A 21,503-nucleotide genomic window follows, 5' to 3' on the forward strand; every position below is an offset into this window, starting at 1 on the left:
TGTAGAGGGTGGAGGATATCTCTGTTTTCTATGGACATGGAGTTGTCTGGATATAATACCCGAGCATATTCCCTCATCATGCAGACAGAATGAAGAGGCACACACAGAAAAGCGGAGATGAGAGACAGCAGAGACTACACTGAGAGTGTCAAATTTCAATATGTCAGTGATGTCCTCTTGCCTACAGGTCTTCCTTCAATTCTGTGAAGTCTGCTATGTCTTGTCAATAACTTTTTGTTTTACTTAAGCTGGATCAAGTTGGGTTCAATGACTTGTAATTGAGATGGTTAATACAGTTACTAAGAATTTCAGGTTTTTTATTTATTTATTTATTTTTTGCTGAGGAAGATTTGTCCTGGGCTAACATATGTTGCCACTCTCCCTCTTTTTGCTTGAGGAAGATTTGCTCTGAGCTAACATCTGTGCCTATCTTCCTCTATTTTGCATGTGGGTCGCTGCCATAGCATGGCTGCCAACCAGTGGTGTAGGTCCGCATCCAGGAACCGAACCTGGGCCACTGAAGTAGAGCGTGCTAAACCTGACCGCCAGGCCACAGGGCTGGCCCTGACAGGCTAGTGTTTTGATCTTCAAACTTTTATTTAAAACAGTGGAATCCTTTTCAAATGAAACAGTAGGAGGATCCTCTCCCAATAAGAAAAGTTGCCTGGACTGCAGCAGGTAAGGAGTGTCCTGGTCTTGTGGTCTCTTCCTGGACTTCCCCTTGCCCCAGAGGTGACTCCTCCTCCTCCACTTGCTTCAGAAAGGCCTCAGTCTCTGCAATGTCTGAAAATGACTGGGAAAGTCTTCCTAGAGAGAAAGCATACATCATACTTCATCTGTTTTGTTGTTGTTGTTGTTTTGATTACAGGTTTAATGAGGTATAATTGTCATATAAAATTATAAGATATTTAAAGTGTACATCATGGTGATTTGATATAAGTATACACTGTGAGAGGATTCCCCCGTCTAGTCAATTAACACATCCATTACTTCACATATCTTTTTTTTTTTTTTTTGGTGAGAACATTTAAGTTCTACACTCTTAGGAAATTTCAATTATAAAATACACTGTTATCAACTATAATTATCATGTTTTAAATTAGATCTGCAGACCTTATTCACCTCATAATTGAGAGTTTGTATCCTTTTACCAACCTCTCCCTATTTCCCCCACCACCCAGCCCCTGGCAACTGCTTTTCTACTCTTTGTTCCTATGAGTTTACTTTCTTTTTTTTTTTCAGATTCCACAGGTTATTTTTTTATTCATGTAAGCATGACGATAGCTGTATCTTTCTATCACATTTTGCTCCAGTAGTGATATCTCTAGATAACATCTTTTTCTTCATATTACTTTCATTAAAAGTATCCTTCACCTGGAACTTTCATCACTGCTGGTGGGAATACAAACTGCTGCAGCTACTATGGAAAACACTATGGAGATGTCTCAAAAAATTAAAAACAGAAATACCATATGATCCAGCTGTTCCACTACTGGGAATTTATCCAAAGAACATGAAATCAACAATTCAGAAAGATACATGCACCCTTATGTTCATCACAGCATTATTCACAATAGTCAAGACATGGAAGCAACCCAAGTGCCCATCAACAGATGAATGGATACAGAAGATGTGGTATATATATACAATGAAATACTACTCAGCCATAAAAAAAAGTCAAAATTGTGCCAATTGTGACAACATGGATGGACCTTGAGGGTATTATGCAGAGTGAAATAAGTCAGACACAGAAAGACAAATACTGTATGATTTTACTCATATGAGGAAGATAAACAAATAAACACATAGATAAAGAGAACAGATTAGTGGTTACCAGAGGGGAAGAGGGTGGGGGAGGGCGAAAAGTGTAAAGGGGCACATATATACAGTGATGGATGAAAACTGAACTGTTGGTGGTGAACACAATGCAGTCTATAAAAAGACTGAACCATAGTGATGTACACCTGAAATTTATACAATGTTGTAAGCCAATACGACCCCAACAAAAAAGAATATACTTTACCTAATGTGTTGTGTGAAAAATTCTGTGAGAGAATAATTAACACTTTAGAGAAATACGTATGATTCCATTTTCCTAATGTAAATATAAAATTTTGGGTATAAAGTTTTCTTAAAATAGTATTGAAATGATTTGTATCATATCATTATGTTTTCAATTTAATTTTCGTTTGCTAGAAGATCAGATTTTAATATTATATAGAATTAACAACACCAAGCTTTAAGTTAACTTCTTAATTTTAAAATAAAAGTTATATAAACAGTATTTATAAAGAAAATTCTATGAAGAAGAAAATGTGGAAAACTGCTTTAAATAGATTTTCTTGTTGATAATTAAGCTTGAAGAGTAAAATACAATATGAAAATTTAACTTTGTGATCGTGAATACAGTTATACTTTATAGTCAATTATTGCTTAAAATAGAAAGTGGTTAAATGAGTTTCAGCTTCGGGTGATGAGAAAATTTCATTTTAGCAGAGTGTCTTTCATATAGAAGTCAAGAAGGTTGATATGATAATGATAATGATGATGACGTTTTTAATTTGAACCTTATGAGGCATCAGTTATTGCAATTAAAACAAATTAGAAATGAAAAACTATAATCAATAGAAACATAGCAACTTGAAGTCATCAGGTTTTTCTTGATATGTACTAGCCATTTTGTTTTTGCCTACCCAGCATTCTCTCCTGTCTGATACAGCATTTCAAATTTCATTTGGAGAAATATCCTTCTCCCGCACTCAGGCAACAAGGTTCAGACGGGCTCTCTCCAAGACTGCATTTGAGACTCAGCCTGGCCAAACAAAGCCCTGAATTGCCTTAGACGCAGGGATTGGTTGAAAGATGAATATATGACCCAAATTCATCCAATCAGAGAGAATCCCAGGACTTACAAGGTAGCTGCTAGGAGCAGATTCTCTAAGCTTTAAACCGAAATAGAGAGCCCGGAAATAAATTCATGCATCTACGGTCAATTGATCTCCAACAAGGGTGGCAAGAACAATAAGTGGTGGTGGGAAAACTGGATATCAACATGCAGATGAATGAAACTGGACACTTGTCTTATACCACATACAAAAATCAACTCAAAATAGATTAAAGACTTCAATGTAAGGCTTGAAACCATAAAACTCAGAAGAAAACATAGGGGAAAATCTTCTTGATATTGGTCTGAGCAATGATCTTTTGGATATGACACCAAAAACACAAGCAAATAAAGCAAAAATAGACAAGTGGGATTGCATTAAACTAAAGAGCTTCTGCACAGTAAAGGAAACAATCAACTGAATGAAAAGGCAACCTACAGAATGGGGGAAAATATTTGCAAATCATATATTCAATAAGGGGTTAATATCCAAGATACATAAGGAACCCATACAACTCAATAGCAAAAAAAATTAACCCCATTAAAAAATAGGTTAAGAACCCGAGCAGATATTTCTCAGAAGAAGACATACAAATGGCCAACAGGTATATGAAAGGGTGCTCACCATCACTAATCTTCATGGAAATGCAAATCAAAACCACAATGCAATATCACCTCATACCTGTTAGAATGGCTATTAGCAAAAAGACAAAAGATAACAAGTATTGGTGAGGATGTAGAGAAAAGGGAACCTTTGTATTCTGCTGATAGGAATGTAAATTGGTACAGCCATTATGGAAAACAGTATGCAGATTCCTCAAAAAATTAAAAATAGAACTACCATATGATCCAGCAACCTCACTTGTATGTATGTCCAAAAGAAACAAAATCAGTATGTCAATGACATATTCCGTGTTCCATCTTCATTGCAGCATTATTCACAAAAGTCAACACATGGAAACAACCTAAGTGTCTATTGACAGGTGAATGGATAAAGACAATGTGGTACATATAATGGAATATTATTCAGCCATCAGAGAGAAGAAATCCTGACATTTGTGACAACACGGATGAAACTGGAGAACACTATGCTAAGTGAAATAAGCCATACAGAGAAAGACAAATATTGCATGATCTCACTTATAAGTGGAATCTAAAAAGTTGAACTCATAAAAGCAGAGATTAGAATGGTGGTTGTCAGGGGCTGAGGGATGGGGGAAATGGGGAGATGTTTGTACAAGGGTACAAAGTTTCAGTCATGAAGGATGAATAAGTTCCGGAAATCTAATGTAGAGCATGGTGACTATAGTAAAAAATACTGTATTGTATACTCAAAATTTGCTAAGAAAGTTGATCTTAAGTGTTGTTACCACACATACAAAAAATCATAACTGTGCAAGGCAATGCATATGTTAATTAGCCTGATTGTGGTAATCATTTCACAATGCATCAAAATATCATGTTGTACGCCTTAAATATATACAATTTTTATTTGTCAAGTATACCTCAATAAGGCTGGGAAAACAAAGGGCTAAAACCAGAGAGATTATTAGCCAGGAGATGAAGGTTTATGGAAAAATTGGAGCTTGATATCTATGTTAAGGGATGAGTAAGAGAGGAGTTTGTAGGAGGTGTAGGGGAGCAAACATCAGGAATATTCCTATGGCATTTGGTACAGGGCTTCTCCCCTTAGCTCTCTCCATTCCAACTTGGCTGAACATCTTGCCTTTTCTTGAACTTGCCAGACATGCTCCTGGCTCAGAGCTTTCACACTTAACTGTTTCCTTTGCCTGGGATTTTCTTCTTTCAGAAATCTGCATGTCTTGTTCCTTCACCTCCTTCAGGTTTTTATGCAAATGTCACCTTATCTACACTTTCCATTCTACCTAAAATTGCAACCTCCTTATCCTCCTTCCTTGCTCTATTATTTTTCCTAGAACTTAGTATCTAAACATAATAAATGATTTAATTTTTTTCTTGTTTATTGTTTTCTTCACTAGAATCTAAGTTCCATAAGGTCTTTTTTGTTTACTGTAAACTCAGCATTTAGAACAATATTTCTACAATTGAAAGTACTCAAATATATTTGCCAAATGAATAAAGTGGTAGGTTTTACAGTGTATGTAGCTGCTTATGTACTTTTTAATATTTTTATTCATTTCTGTCATTTATACCCCCATCACCACTTTCACTTGCACTTGGTAAATTTGGCCAAATTGGTGTACAGAAAACCTCTGGACCAGATGCAACTCACCCATTCCTACTGCCTCCTCCCTGCCAACACAGTCACACTCTCTCTCTCAGAGAATGAAAGGCAGCAAAAAAGATTTTTTATTCTGACTTAATATCAGTGTAGATGACACAATATTACATGGTGTTTTTCTCCTAAGTGGAAAGTATACATAGCATATAATGTCAAGTTCCACACTGTGACAGACACTCAATATTCATCTGACCGTCACTTATTGCCTTGATTTGTTAGAAATATATGAAGAGCCCTTGTGCTCAAGGAGGATAGATTCTACTTAAGGCCTAGGAGAAGAATCATCACTGGACCGCAAAGTAGTCATGATAATTTCCTTGGCCAGTGATTGGTTTAGGAGTGGCCATGTGACCCAGTTGTGACTAGAGGGATGGAAGTGAGAGGCTACTGAAATGGGCTTCAGAGAAAGTCCCTGCTTTACTGATAATAAGGTCAATCCAACGGGTATGGAGCTTTACTCTTCTGCACTTCACCCTTTCCCTTCCCCATTCATCCTGCCTGGAATGTGACTGTGATGACATGAGGTGCGGCTGTCTTGAGATGATGAACATGAGGAAAGCCAATGTGCCAAGACTGACAGCAGAAAATCAGAAAGATCCTTGGTCTCTGATGGCATCATTCAGTCCCTGCAAACAGCTGTACCAATTAAGAGACATGGATTGTTGGAGTAGACCAAAAAACAAAACCAACTAGATGTTGTCTACAAGAAATCTACTTTAAATATAAAAACACATATGGATTTAAAGAAACCCACTTTAAATATAAAGACACATGTAGATTAAAAGTAAGTGGATGGAGAAAGATACACCATGCTAACACTCATCGAAAGAAAGTAGGAGTAGCTGTATTAATTTCAGACAGAGCAGACTTTATTTACAGCAAGGAAAGTTATCAGGAATAAAGAGAGGCATTACGTAATCATAGAGGGGTCAATTCACTAAGAAGACATAACAATCCTTAATGTGTATGTACCTAACAACAGAGCATCAAAATATGAGGCAAAAACTGATAGAACTGCAAGGAAAAATGGATGAATCCACTGTTATAGTTGGAGACTTCAACAATCTTCTATGAAAAAAGGACAGATCCAGTAGGCAGAAAATCGGAAAGGGTGCACTTGAACTCAACAACACTATCAAACAACTGGATATAATTGACATCTACAGACGACTTCATCCAACAACAGCAGAAGCCACTTTCTTATCAAGCTCACTTGGAGCATTCACCAACATAAACCACATTCTGGGTCATAAAACACACTCTAACAAATTTAAAATAATAAAAAGCATGCAACGCCTGTTCTCAGACCACAATCATATTAAACTAGAAATCAATAACAGACAGATAACTGGAAAATCCCCAAATACTTGGAGATTAAACATCACACTTCAAAGTAACACATGGGTTAAAGAAAAAAATCACAAAAGAAGTGTAAAAATACTTTGAACTAAATAAAAATTTAAACAAAACATCAAAATTTGTCAGATGCAGTGAAAGCAGTTCCTAGAGTGAAATTTATATCATGAAATGCACATATTACAAAAGAAGAAAGCTCTAAAAGCACTCATCAAAGATTTCACCTTAGGAAACTAGAAAAAGAAGAGCAAACTAAATCCAAAGTAAGCAGAAGAAATCATAAAAATTAGAGCAGAAATCAATGAAATTGAAATCAAGAAATCAATACAGAAAATCAATGCGATCAAAAGCTAGTTCTTTGAAAAAATCAATAAAACTGGTAAGTCTCTAGCCAAGTTAACTACAAAAAAATAAGAGAGAGGATACAAATTACTAATAACAGACATGAAAGAGGGAACACCAATACACACCCCACCACCCCATGCACATTAAAAGGATAATAAAGGAATACTATGAACAACTCTGTGCTGCAACATTTGATAACCTAAATGAAATGGACCAATTCGTTGAAACACACAATTTGCCAAAACTCACACAGAAGGAAAAAAACCATCCGAATAGTCTTGTTTCTGTTAAAGAAATTGAATCTATAGTTAATAACCTTCCAAAACAGTAAGCACCAGGCCCCGATGGGCTCACTGACGAATTCTACCAAACACTGAAGGAAGAATTATACCAATCTTCTAAAATATCTCCCAGAAGATAAAACAGTGAGACTACTTCCTAAAGCATTCTATAAGGCCAATATTATCCTAATACCTAAACCAAACAAAGACATGATGAGAAAAGAAAACGACAGACCAATATCTCTCATGAACATAAATGCAAAAATCCTCAACAAAACATTAACAAGTTAAATCCTACAATGTATAAAAAGAATTATATACCATGACCAAGTAGGATTTATCCCAGGTATGCAGGGCTGGTTCAATATTTGAAAATCAATTAATGCAATCCATGACATCAACAGGCTAAAGAGAAAAATCACGTGATCATATCAATAGATGCTGAAAAAGCATTTGACAAAATCCAACACTCATTCATGATAAAAACTCTCAGCAATCTAGGAGTAGAGAGGAATTTTCTCAATTTGATAAATAATATCTACAAAAAACGAACAATTAACATCACACTTAATGGTAAGAATCCCAAAGTTTTCCCAACAAAAAGTAGGAACAAGGAATAGATGTCCCCTCTGACTGTTGCTTTTCAACATTGTACTGGAAGTCCTCGCTAAGGCAATAGGAAAAGGAAATAAAAGGTATACAGATTGGGAAGGAAGAACAAGACCTTCTTTGTTTACAGACGATATGTTCAACTATATAGGAAATCTGAAAAGAATCGACAAAAATACTCCCGGAACTCAAAAGCGATTAGAGCAAGGTTGATGGATGTAAGGTTAAATATTGAAAAGTCAATCACTTTCTAATATACCAGTAATGAGCAAGTGGAATTTGAAATTAAAAATGCAATACCATTTATATTAGTCCACTTGAAAATAAAATAGTTATAAATCTAACAAGGTATGTACAAGATCTATATTAGGAGAATGACAAAATTCTGTAAAAAAAATCAAAAAAGGGCTAAATAAGTGCAGAGACATTCCATGTTGATGATTAGGAAAACTCAATATTGTCAAGATGTCAGTTCTTCCCAACTTGATTTATAGATTCAAAACAATCCCAATCAAAATTCCAGCAAGTTATTTTGTGGATGTTAACAAACTGATTCTAAAGTTAAATGGGGAAACAAAAGACCCAGAAGAGCCAACACAATATTGAAGGAGAAGAACAAAGATGGAGAATTTTAGACTTACTTCAGACAACTTTAAGACTTACTGTAAAGCTACAGTAATCAAAACGGTGTGGTATTGGCAGAAGAATAGACAACTAAATCAATGGATCAGAATAGAGTCCAGAAATAGACCCATATAAATAGTCAAATGATCTTTGACAAAGGAGCAAAGGCAATAGAGAGAGAAATCTTTTCAACAAATGATGCTGGAATAATTGGACATCCACATGCGAAAAAAAAAAAAAGAATCCAGACACAGACCTTACATCTTTCACAAAAATAAACTCAAATGGATCATAGACCTGATTACAAAATGAAAAACTATAAAACTCTTAGAAGATAACATAGGAGAAAATCTAGAGGACCTAGCATTTGGCAATGACTTTTTAGATACAACACAAAAAGTATGATCCATAAAAGATAGAATTGATAAGCTGGAGTTCATTAACATTAAAAATTTCTGCTTTGCAAAAGATACTGCCAAGAGAACAAAAATGTAAGCAACAGATTAGGAGAAAATATCTGCAAAAGACTTATGTGATAAAGTACTATTATTCAAAATATGCAAAGAACTCTTAAAACTTACCAATTAGAAAACAAAAAACTCAATTAAAAAATGGGCCAAAAACCTTAACAGGCACATCACCAAAGACGACATACATATGGCAAACAAGCATATAAAAAGATGCTCCACATCATATTTTACCAAGGAAATGCAAACTAAAATGAGATACCGCTACACACGTATTAGAATGGCCAAAATCTGAAACACTGACAACACCAAATGTTGATGAAGATGTGGAGCAGCAGGAACTCTCATTCATTGCTGATGGGAATGCAAATGGTACAGCCACTTTGGAGGATGGTTTGGCGAATTCTTACAAAACAAAAAATACTCTTACCATACGACCCAGTAATCATGCTCCTTGGCATTTACCCAATGAAATTGAAAATTTAAGTCCACGTCAAAACCTGCATGTGGTTGTTTATAGCAGGTTTATTCATAATTGCCCAAACTTGGAAGCAACTAAGATGTCTGTCAGTAGGTGAAAGGATAAATAAACTGTGGTACATCCAGGCAATGGAATATCATTCACTGCTAATAAAAAAGAGCTGCCAAGGGGCCGGCCCGGTGGCGCAAGCGGTTAAGTGCGTGTGCTCCGCTGCGGCGGCCCGGGGTTCGCTGGTTCGGATCCCGGGCGCGCACCGACGCACTGCTTGGTAAGCCATGCTGTGGCGGCGTCCCATATAAAGTGGAGGAAGATGGGCGCCGATGTTAGCCCAGGGCCGTCTTCCTCAGCAAAAAAAAAGAGGAGGATTGGCGGATGTTAGCTCAGGGCTGATCTCCTCACAAAACAAAAAGAAAACAAAAAAAAAAACAAAAAACAAACAAACAAACAAAAAAAAAGAGCTGCCAAGGCTTGAAAAGACATGGAGAAACCTTACGTTCGTATTACCAAGTGAAAGAAGCCATAATAAAAAGACTACATACTGCATTATTCCGAATATATGACATTGTGGGAAAGGTAAAATTACGGAGACGGTAAAAATCAGTTGTTTCCAGGGATTAGCGGGGAGGAAGGCGGAGTGGATTTTTAGGGCAGTGAAATTACTCTATATGATACTACAAAGGTAGATACATCTCATTATAAATTTGTCCAAATCTGTAGAATGTACACCACCAAGAGTGAACCCTAATGTAAACTACGGGCTTTGGGTGATAATGATGTGTCAATCTAGGTCATCAATTGTAATGAATGTACCACTCTGGTGGCGATGTTGATAATAGGGAAGGCTATGCATGTGTAGGACAGGGCGTATATGAGAATTCTCTGTACCTTCTATTCAATTTTGCTGTGAACCCAAAACTGCTCTAAAAAATAAAGTCTGTTAAAAAAAAAAAAATCTAAAGGAGGGAGAGTAGGCTGGGAAGGAGTTTGAGGGGAAGTTCTGTGGTGCAGGTAATGTTCTTTTTTTGAACTGACTGTGTTCCCTCTGTGTAAATCCATTAAAATGCATACTCATTAAGCTGTATACTAATTAAACTGTATACTCATTAAAAAACAAAAAACATTCATTTCTGCCCTTAGGAATGGCTTGTATTTTGGCTGTCTGATTTCCATTGACATTAATCAGTCCTGTGCATTCAGAAAAAAGAAGTGCCCAAACATTTGAGCTGTTGCCAGAAATTATGTTTTGATCAGCATAGTGTAGCACAGCATTTAACAGTCCTTAAGAAAAAACACTGAAGATTTAATTTCAAAAATTTAACATGAACATTTATTTTTCATTTTCATTTTAATTTAATAAGAAATACAGGTTTTTTGTTACATGTTATATAAATATATATGCATATACTTTCTGAGAAACAGCATAGGCCTGCAATAAAAATTAGTGAGCAGTAAGAAATAACAGTTGAAATACAATAATAATAGAGTACAGAGGAAGATATACAGTGTTAAATTGCAAAATTCAGACAAAAAAGATATTCTAATTATGTTTTGCGCTCCTTCCCCCACCCCCTCAAAAAAAGAAGAAATAAAGTTTAGCAAACAGGAGCACTTATGATCAAGGTAATATTGGAAAATAAGTAGCACCTTAGGTCAATAAAATGATTGTCAACACATTTCCAGGAAGCCTAAAATAGAATATTTCTGATTTTGTAAAGAAAATAAAACTAGTTAATATGTACCATGAAGTTTAGCTGCTGTATATTTCAGCATTTGCATAGAATGTTCACTGACAAAATAAGAATGAAATCTTCAAAACAGAGTATCAAGTTTAAGATAAAGAAAATGTTACAGGTGTTTGCTTTCTATAACTTTGAAAATTAGTCAGAGAATTTCTCTAATATACATTCTAGTCTTACTTTGAAAATTAGCCAGAGAATTCTTCTAATATACATTCAGCTTGCATCATAGAATACTGTAGTATTCGTTTAATAATCTAGATCCATCAATTCATTTCAATAAAGGAGTTATTCTGTGCCTGGCACTTTGCTAGGCATTAAAATTGTTATTATAACTAAGATAAATGTCCTTGTTCACAAGGAGTTCACAGTCTAGTAAGAAAGAGATGAATTTCCAAATATATTAAAAACTGCAGGCAAAATACATACTCCCATAGAGGAATTCAACATTTGATTTCAAATTAGTTACGTAGCGAAACTTAGAAACAACAACAGAGACAGTATAAATGAAAGTTAAGTGGTAAATGATTCAGTAGTCAAACAAGTTTCCTTGAAAATGAAATACAAACATATTGAACTGAATATACTTTTTAGATGATCAACAATAGATTCCTGATTTAAATAAATCTACACTATGTTTAGTTAAAAACAAAATATGTATTTGTATGAAAGTGCCCATTCTTTCATTTTTGGTTAATTTTTTCCACAAATTTTGTATGTCAAGTTCAGACCTACTATATACACAAAAACTACAGAAATAAGTATATATATTCCAAGCTGAAATCACAATCGTGTTAAGTACATTCATCTGTAAGAAGACAAAAAGAAGAGGGCTCTATCTTTTATTTTTAAACTTTGGCAGGTATATAAATTAATTATTTTATGCCTTATTGATTTTTTGAAAAATGAAATGTGTACAGCCATGATTTAGGTCATGTAAAAACAACTGACTGGATCATCTTGGGTGTCAAGCAAGGCTACCTTTCTCTTTATTTCATGATCATAGTAATGGTAGCTGATAGACCATGTGACAGTGTGATCATTTGTTCAGTGGACTTTAAGACACCTGTGGAACTAACACATCAACTACATTTTGATTTTTTTCACTTAAAAATCATAAAAATACAGGCTAAGATATAATTTATATTTAAAAAATAATTCGACAGATTAACCCCCAAATCCAATCCCTAAAGAATTCTTGTGAAAGTTGGCTAGGTGTGTGTGGCTATTGCCAGGGAATGTCTTGTATCTGTCTTATTAGCAACATGTCATTATGTATGACTTTTATCCCAATCATCTTACTTTCAGTATTTGCCCAAATATAATAATGGGATAAGACAGAAATATTTGTTGAAGGAATATAAGTAATAAAATGTTTTCAAAAATTCCTATAAAATGGGGAATTATTCATTGTAGGAAACAGTAATCAACACTCTAGCTTAAAACATTTGGAGGGAAGTGCTTTTAAATTAAAAGCTTCAAATGAAATGTAAATTGTAGCAAATATTTAGACAGAACCTGCTGTTCTGTCTTCAACATAGGAATTTCTATACCTGACTCACATCTAAGTAATGTGCAATCTCATATTTTTGTGTGTGAGGAAGACTAACCCTTAGCTAACATCCAACGCCAATCCTTTTTTTTTTTTTTTTTTTTTTGCTGAGGAAGATTGGCCCTGGGCTAACATCCATGCCCTTCTTCCTCTACTTTATATGGGACACCACCACAGCATGGATTGACAAGTGATTCATCTGTGTGCGCCCAGGATCCGAACCCACAAACCATGGGCCATTGCAGCAGATGGAGCGCGCGCACTTAACTGCTGCACCACTGGGCCAACCCCGTGTGTGATCTTATTTTTATCATCATTACAAAGAAGGGGCCTCACTGCAGCCACTGAGGGTTGCCCCCTGTCACGATGACAATGCAAACTTAGCACGTGGATGTGTTTGGCTGAACCTAACCAAATACCTCAGTGACTGCAAATGCATTTAGGGCTCTGTTCATGAAAGATTTTACTGTGATACTTCCGCTTATCAAAACTTTTATTAAAGCATGTTCTTAGGGTAAACATACTTGAATGAAGCAAACAAATTACGGTTTTTACACTTTTACAGAGTGAATTCCTAATAGCAACCACTCTCCTCTTCACTAGGGATCTTTTATTTAGAAGTGATTTTCTTTTTTTGGAATGGAATCCAAAGGGAAAAATCTAGAAAGAGTATCTAGCTAGATCAGATGGGGATGGAGGTACATGGCATCTCTAGGATAAAAGAAACTCTAGTTTTACCGTTGTCAGAACCTGTTGTAGATTTTAGAGTTAACTACGAGAAATGATCTTATAAAAAGCAAGAATTTTTGAGATAGATCTTATCCTAATAATTTTATTAACTCATCCTCAGATTCTTAGATCAAGAAATATTGTTGGGGTGTTCTCCTTAAGATTATATACAATGGCAATAATTTCTTGCACATGACTTAATAATATAACAAACTTGGATTGTGTGTTCCATGCTCTGGCATTATACTTTTAGGAAAAAAGTGAATGATGTTTCTAAAATAAAATATGAACATAAACAAGAAAAAAGGAATTAATGGAATATTGACACATGGATTCTATAAACACATTATTGGTGAGAACTTTTTTAATGACTTAAATGTTGCTTTGGCAACATATATTGTGCAAAATCATTCATCCCACTAGTTATTATGTCCAATTTACTCAGAATTATTTGCTGTGGGAATAAGCAGTATTCTTAAAATTAAATTTACAAATGTGATTTTGCAAAGTATGATTCAGTCAGGAACAATATCTTCATTTTGGAAATAAAGGATTTATCAAGCAAGGTTAGAATAAGTGTTACCAGGAAAATATGTATTCACTCCATGAAGTTCACCATTACAAATAGGATGGCTTATGTAGTGCAATGGAGAAAAAAGTGGGTTAGGAGTGAAAAGATCTGGGTTCTATTTCCAACCCTGCATTTACTCAAAGAACAGATACATGTTTAGGCAAAGCCCTTAACCTGTTCTAGTCTTATTTAGTAAAAATGTGGATATCTAACCAATCTAATGTAGAGCGTTGAGAACACGAAGCAAATAAACTAAATATATCTTTTCATACATAAATATATCAAAAACAGAATTCAATACAAATCAAAATATAACTAAATTTAATGCTTAGAGAAAATAAACACTTTAGGTCACATGGCCTTTCTCACTAAATCCAAAAATATTCATACTTTAGTTAGAAATAGAAAGCATGTAGTGGAAAAATAAAGTCCATTACACAGTATATCAGAAATTCGTACTCTAATCAACAAGCTATATAAACTGGGTCTAATCTAAAAACCGTTTTTAGATGAATATGGAAGTAAAACAGCAACAAATTCAGAATGAAAGGTTTAGTCAGAAGAATATATTTTAAAATTTCACCCTGAAATTCATAAGAGATAACAATCCCATTCTTCTGTTCATCTGAACAGCACTTTCTACCAACTTGTGCCCTAATAGAAGTGGATCCCCTGTGTTTTCATACAGACCTTCTCTAGCTTACTCTGCCATATTTGGATTTAAAACAAAGAAACAAAAATTAAAATACTGAAATATTCCTACTGAAATATTCCTGAAGATTACTCACCTTATTAACAAGTACATATGTAGACTGAAAAACATGGAGATTGTGCAAATAGGGGAAGTATAACTAAACCCGCCAAAAATCCCAAAATTCTCTACCAAAAATGTCCATAATTAGACGAAAAATGCCAAAGAATTTGACTTAGACATTGTGAAAAACAACGAAAGGAAAATAATTTTTAATTATGATTCTAGGGAAAAAAGGGGGAGAAGGTAAAGCAGTATACGTTTGGGATGAGAGAAATAATTTGGTCTAAAAAAATTCCCAAATTCTCCACTAAAGTCAAAAATTCCTTTGTGGTATTAGTTTTCCTCTTAAGGTAAAGATCTAAAAGTATCATTCTCAGTACTGTAAAAATTCTTTCATGAACCTCAAATAAGTGAAATAAAGAGAAGAAAAAGCAGCAGGAGAAGAATAAAATAACAGATGATAGGACCTTGCAGAGTTAAAATCTATAGTGTACAAATGATTGATAGCAAAGAAGAGAAAATCAGAAACACCAAAAACCATATGAGTGCAGCAAATTATTCACTTTCTAATTATAAACAAGGATAGTTTATGATTTTGATTATACAAGCATTATAATTAATTACTGATAATTGGGCCTTAGCTTTTAAGTGCGTTTTTCCAACATGAGATCATGTACCTGGATATGTAGAAATCAAAACCTGAAAAACAAGTGATATGAGTACAGAGGAGATTGTAATTTCAATTTTTATCTCAATAATCTTGATACTCTTTGGTACTGTGACCTGTTGTGGTAAGAAATCTACCTGGTAGGATGCATCAGTGATGTCATTGCACTGAAAGAGCCTACACGGTGGTATATAACGGTGTTATGCTGTGATGGCAAGCTTTTTTCTCAAAGTTGTGAGGCACTTTAAGAAAATGAGAAACATCCAGGATAGTAAGTGCCAAGGATAGGAAGATACATTTTTCTAGTTTCTTAAAAATCACATTCAATTATTTTTCTATCATGCATAAGAAAGACTCATATTAACAAGAAATCTAGAATATAAGCACCTTCCTTATCCAGGGAACCAAGCTTATTTGTAAAGATGAGTGGTCATGGCCAAAAGTATATACTGTTGGCTTCAGGACTATGGCCATTCCCGCAAACCAAAAGTAGATAAAACCAGATGCAGCATGGGTGAATTTCTGGGCACTTCTGGGCACTTCTGATGTAAGACATCAGAAGTGCCCCATCTGAAAGAGAGCTAAGGAGAACAGTATTCTAAGGATGACTCCTCCTAGAGGGAGTGGACAAAATGGCACTTGTTCTTTCTATAGGACAATGGACAGAAAGGAGAACCAGGATATGAATGTTCAGGGAAACTTAAAAAATGAGTTAGGGTGTAGGGGAAGTTGCACTGAATGATGAAAATAAATATATACTGCATAGACGAACCAAATCACTTGTATCTTATAACATTTAAAAAATTTTTTGGGTAGCTTGGGATAATCCTATAAATGGGAATCACTATAATTCTGAACATGATGTTTCATAGTAAGTATTTTTCATTTTTGAGTCACAATAAGTAACAACCAATGGGAATTACCTATCCATAAAGAAAATAACGTTTTTCTTCTAAATCCAACCTCAGGGAAAATATATTAGGCCCAAGCCATATAAATACGTTATTATTTTTATGAAAAAAAGTCACATTAAAACAATTAAGGCTATTATATAATCATTACCATTATTTGGGCTAATCTGCATTGGCTAGAAAAGCAGGCAACTTAAAATTATATATTCAGGTTATAGCAAATGCAGTTCCTAATAAACACGAAATAAATCATAATATAAATTGCAGTTAAACCTAGCTGGTATCTATATTTTATCATCCTCTGCTTCTGCAGTTTCTGGGAGGAGGCAGCATGGAACACCTGAGGGGCTCTTTCTGCTTTTAAATAAACCTGAGTTTTACTGCTGGTTCTGTCACACACTACCTTTGGATAACTTGCTGAACTTCTTTGCATGACTGTTTTTTTTTTGGTTTCACTCATCTATTATACCAGGCCAATAGCCTCTATGTACGATGTGGGTTGAATATTAAAAGGTATTATGTAGGCAAAACGCATGACACATAAATATTAGCTCCCTTCCCACTTTGCATCCTTTCTGCCTATTAAATTGAGCCTAACAATCATGATTTTTTATTTTGTTTTATTAAAAGTCTGCAACATTATACATATGAGAGGGTTTTTTTTTTTTTTAAAAAGGGTACTTTTGGATGGAAAATAAGTTTCAACTAACTGATTAAGGATGGCTCTACATTTTATAACATTAATAGAAAAACTTACATTTACGTCATACACCTTGTGGTCTTTTTTCTGTATCCTTAATTGTCAGATGCAGCCAGAAAAGGATGAGTAAGAAATATGTAGATTTTAAAGTGCACATTCAAATATATCAAACCTAATTATTTTACTTATTTCCTAGTGTCCAGTGTGTGTGTGGGGGAGATGAAGCTGTTGGAACTCGGTACTAAAGAAGTGAAACTTACGAGCCATGTGAATTTACATTGAGAAAATATCATGTTTTCCAACGTGAAATACACTAGAGGCTGACCCACTGCTTCTTAAATGTGCGCTGATTGGATCCAAAAAGGATCAGGAAAAATCGTGGGGATAGGTCAGGACAAGTCTATACCGAATATTCCATTCATAAATTACTGAAGGCATATTTAAGGTTAAACGGTGAAAAATGAGGGATGCTCAGTTATCACAAATGGAAAAATACTTAAACTAGCCAGTGAACGTGAATTATTTTGGTACTCTGGTTTATGATAACCATCTTTCTGTACAATTCCATAATGGGGAAATGCGATTAAATGGGACTAAAAGGGATTTTAATGGTGTACTGACTTTGCTTCATGATACCTTGAACATCTAAAACCTGTCATTCCCTAGGGGAAGAAATATATTTTGCACTAATCATTGCAGACACAGAAGCCAACTATGTTTCCTCTTTCATTTATATGACTATACAATAAAGAATGTTCTAGGTTGATATTCTCATTTCAATCTTTGAAAGATTCTATTAAAGCAACAAATATTCTAACAAGTTCAAGGGAGTGGGGAGAGTGAACAACCAGAAAAATTTATTTTACCCTGGAACAATTCTGAAGCCTGTATGTGAGTTTACGTCCCTGTTTCAGGTATGTTCTGATTTAATTTTCAACATTTATATAGGAGAATTAATATTGTGCATATTTGTAACTTGCGGTGTTACTGCTACGTATGACTGTCTAACCACATCATGTGCTTCAAATGTGTAATTTGACCTTCCTTCCTTTTTTAACGATTAAATAGAATCAGTGTTATAAATGCAAGGTTGATGACCATGACCAAAGAGCAACAGAACAAATATAAACTGGTGGTGACTTGACAAGAAACTCATCAGTCAGTAAATAAGCCTCCTTCCATGGAGAAAGCCACTGGAGTGCACCCACCAGCTTTCTCACCAGCAGGTGATCAAAAGGACTATAGCCTTAGGCCTAAAACTCCTCGACCATACTTGGCTGTTTATGTCCCCCTGGGGTCTGATATCTGTATTAGTTGAAACACACATCTTTAGGGAATTCAAGACATTTTTTTGGAAATGTTCAGGACTGGAGAGCTACTACACAATTTATGATGTCACATTTCTTATGACGAGTCAGAATTGAATACAAAAGTGCTAATAATATAAACATAGCTCGGTCAAGACTCAAGATTGGGTGAAACTAAATTAAAAACAGCCATATACTGCCACATTTTCCCTGATTTATTTACCCATGGTTTGGCACATATTGTTTTACTTACATTTGAAAAATATAAATACCTCTTCATATGCAAAAAAGTGAATATTAAATGAAATATGGAATTTTACAGAGCCTCCTAACTATAAGCCACATGCTTAAACAGTGCGTAAATTTCACATATCAAATCCTTAATGTTATCACAAAAGCTTGGTACTCAGGTTGCAAAGGAACAGCAAATTCCTGTTGACAGTTTGAGTGACATTACTTCAATAATCAAGGACAGAACACTTTTTGTTAATCACGATCTCAATTTAAACTTCAGATTTGTAGATGTAAATATTTATAACTTTAACCATAATTCTTAACCATAATTAACCATAACCACAACTTCTTTCTTGTTTAAAAGTACTTTATCACTCGAAATGGTATTTATAGTTCTGATTGCACAGAACTATCATATGCCTCTGTTTTCAAGAGTGATTCAATTCCCAGAGATGTTTTCACATAGTTACGAAAATGAGAAACTGCTAAGTTAACCTGGGTTGCAGCATTGCAAGCTTCATGTTATCGTGTTATACATTTTACCTACACTTCACAAGTGTATACCAAGTCACATACACCCTCCAGTTCTAGAAGCCTTGTCAACAGTCTCTTGGTTTAGTTGGGTTCACAGGCAGTAGGAAATCTAATCAGTTTAGAGGGTGGAATTTTCAAGTGCTGCCATTCGTATAATATGAGGCATTTCCAGTGGCTGAGTAAAAAGCCTGTTCGTGTTTCTGTTTCTTGCTTCTGCATTTTGGGGAGGGGAGGGAAATGAGAGAGCTTAGAGGGCTCATTATAAGCAACTCCCATTTAGTTTTACTCAAATGGATTACTCTTAACAGTAACCCTCTAATCATGGCTGTGTGCTGGGAAAAACAAGAATGTGGCCAATTTGTAAGCCTGTCGACCAGGCTTCCGGTTGATTCCACTTTGATGTCTCAGTATGAGAGTGAGACTGGATTGAGTTCTGGTTAAAAGAAATCCCTGGTTACTATTTTCTGGAATGCTAACTAAAATCCTTTAAAAATCAATGAACATAACTCATTGCTAGGAGTCATTTAGGCTTTTAATTTGATTTACATATTAGGTAAGAATTCTGAAAATTATTTAAGAGTTCTATTCTCTAGCACCAGGTACTAATATCCCTTCTCAAAGAAGTCGTGCACATGGATGAATCAAATCTACCAGTGCTCAGAAATAATGGTTTAAAATGGAGTGGTTGTTTTTTCAAATTTCTTTTATATATGCAAATGCTTTTTTTTTTCACAGCAGTTAGTTGCATTTTCAAATTAAGATCACCCTCATCTTCACCCATGTTCTTATCTTTAAAATCCGCATTGTAAAGCAGAATGCAGATATAATACATTTCTTCTTTTCTCGATGGATTTTTTTTTAAGTAAAAAAAAAAGCATGGTGATAATATTTTTTTGGAACTTATTTGTCTTTTGTTCTCCAGATACTCTGTGTGCACATGCAGAAGTATGTGATGGTGTGTGTGTGTGTGTATGCGTGGGCACACGAGGGGAAAATTCATTTTCCTTTAATCCATTTTACACTTTAATATCAAATAAAAAATGAAATGTGGAGAGGATATTCCTATACAGTTAAACACACTCCTTCTAACTGCTTAAACCAGGGGTTTGGGATTCAGTCTCTATAACCAAGACTGGAAGTCACTGGAAGACTTTAAAATTATTTTAACCACCACAACCAGAGTCATGTACGGAAATAAACCCATTGCATGGATTCTTTATATGCATAATCTCAACATTTAACTGCCCAAATAAGTTTTAAAAAACAAACATTTGAAATTTGCCATTGAGGAAAATCTCATTTCCATCCTTAATTATGACTCCTCATTTCAACTAAAAACCTTTCCAATATTTTGGAAAAAAAAATGCTCCTAAGAAAGTCATAAACACTGAAGTCAGAGATGTGATTCTTGTTAAATATTAGTTTCTCTTTCTGAGGGATGACCTTCTGTGCTCGTACTTTCGACATTAACATCGCAATGTTTAGGTTTATTCAAGGGCTCCGATTCTCTGGACTCAGGTTTACGCATTTTCTTCTTTTTTGCTTCTTCTAACTTCTTTTCCTTTGCAAGCAATCGATAGTTTATAGCATTGCCAATGAGCAGCCACACACTGGACAGCAACACAATGGCACCACAGGCTATGTACATGTATTTATATTGTCCAGTTTCATCCACCAATTTACCTAAGAGGAAAAGAATGTTTTTTAAGATAGCATAATAAAACAGCCATAAAATGATAAAATTTTCAAGTAAATTCTTTCCCAAAGTGTGTACCTATTTCTTATTTAAGTTAATATTGAGACTTTAATGAAGAAAATAATATTCTAGATTATGACTTTTATAGATGCATAGTAAAGGCATGTATAGGCACATACAGCACTACATTACCAGTATATCAAATTTATTGAAAATTATTTCCCTCAATAAAAATATACAACCAAGACAAAGTAAATATATACGTTTGTGCATATATTAATAAATATACGTGTGAGTACATTTTTATCTCTATACAGATAGAAATAGATATATTTATCTATTTATTTACAGCATATACATTGAGATTACTTTATCTTTCCATGCTTCCTATCTTTTCAATAAAGAGGGAAAAATTACATTCATTAGGAAAGACACAAAGGCTTTTATAAGGTTCCTGGCAGGGCATAATATTTATTAAATGCTTTCTCTATGCCCAGCTCTAGGTTAAACACTTTCTCTGTAAGATCTTTTAATCCTTACAAGAGCACTATGAAGTCATTGGACCATGATTACATGGCTAGTGAGGGGCAGAATCTGATCTCTAAACAAGGTCTGTGCGAATCTCATACTCTTGACCACTCTGCAAAATGGCTTAACCAAATCTCTCGGTTAAGTGTCATGTCACTTTTTGGGCTAATCACGGTTTTTTCCTTACCTGAATCTAAATTAATAAGGCAAAACTAATCAGGAAGAAAGTTATTTGTTCCATTTGATTATTGAGAACATTTAAAAACTAGCCTGG

The 21,503-nt window shown here is 34.7% G+C and overlaps 1 protein-coding gene across 3 annotated transcripts in view; it reads right to left on the bottom strand.

Moving 5' to 3' along the window:
* Nucleotides 1–15,869: 15,869 nt before the first annotated feature.
* The window catches only part of SLC16A7 (solute carrier family 16 member 7), a 162,849-nt gene continuing 157,215 nt past the window's right edge, over nt 15,870–21,503 (bottom strand). For all 3 annotated transcript variants that reach the window (XM_058557755.1, XM_058557757.1, XM_058557756.1), the window contains one exon: nt 15,870–20,688. In XM_058557755.1, the coding sequence (XP_058413738.1) occupies nt 20,417–20,688 (272 nt within the window). In that variant the 3' untranslated portion in view covers nt 15,870–20,416. The remainder of the gene's footprint in view (nt 20,689–21,503) is intronic.

Source organism: Diceros bicornis, chromosome 17 (genome assembly GCF_020826845.1).
Source record: "Diceros bicornis minor isolate mBicDic1 chromosome 17, mDicBic1.mat.cur, whole genome shotgun sequence".
NCBI lineage: Eukaryota > Metazoa > Chordata > Mammalia > Perissodactyla > Rhinocerotidae > Diceros > Diceros bicornis.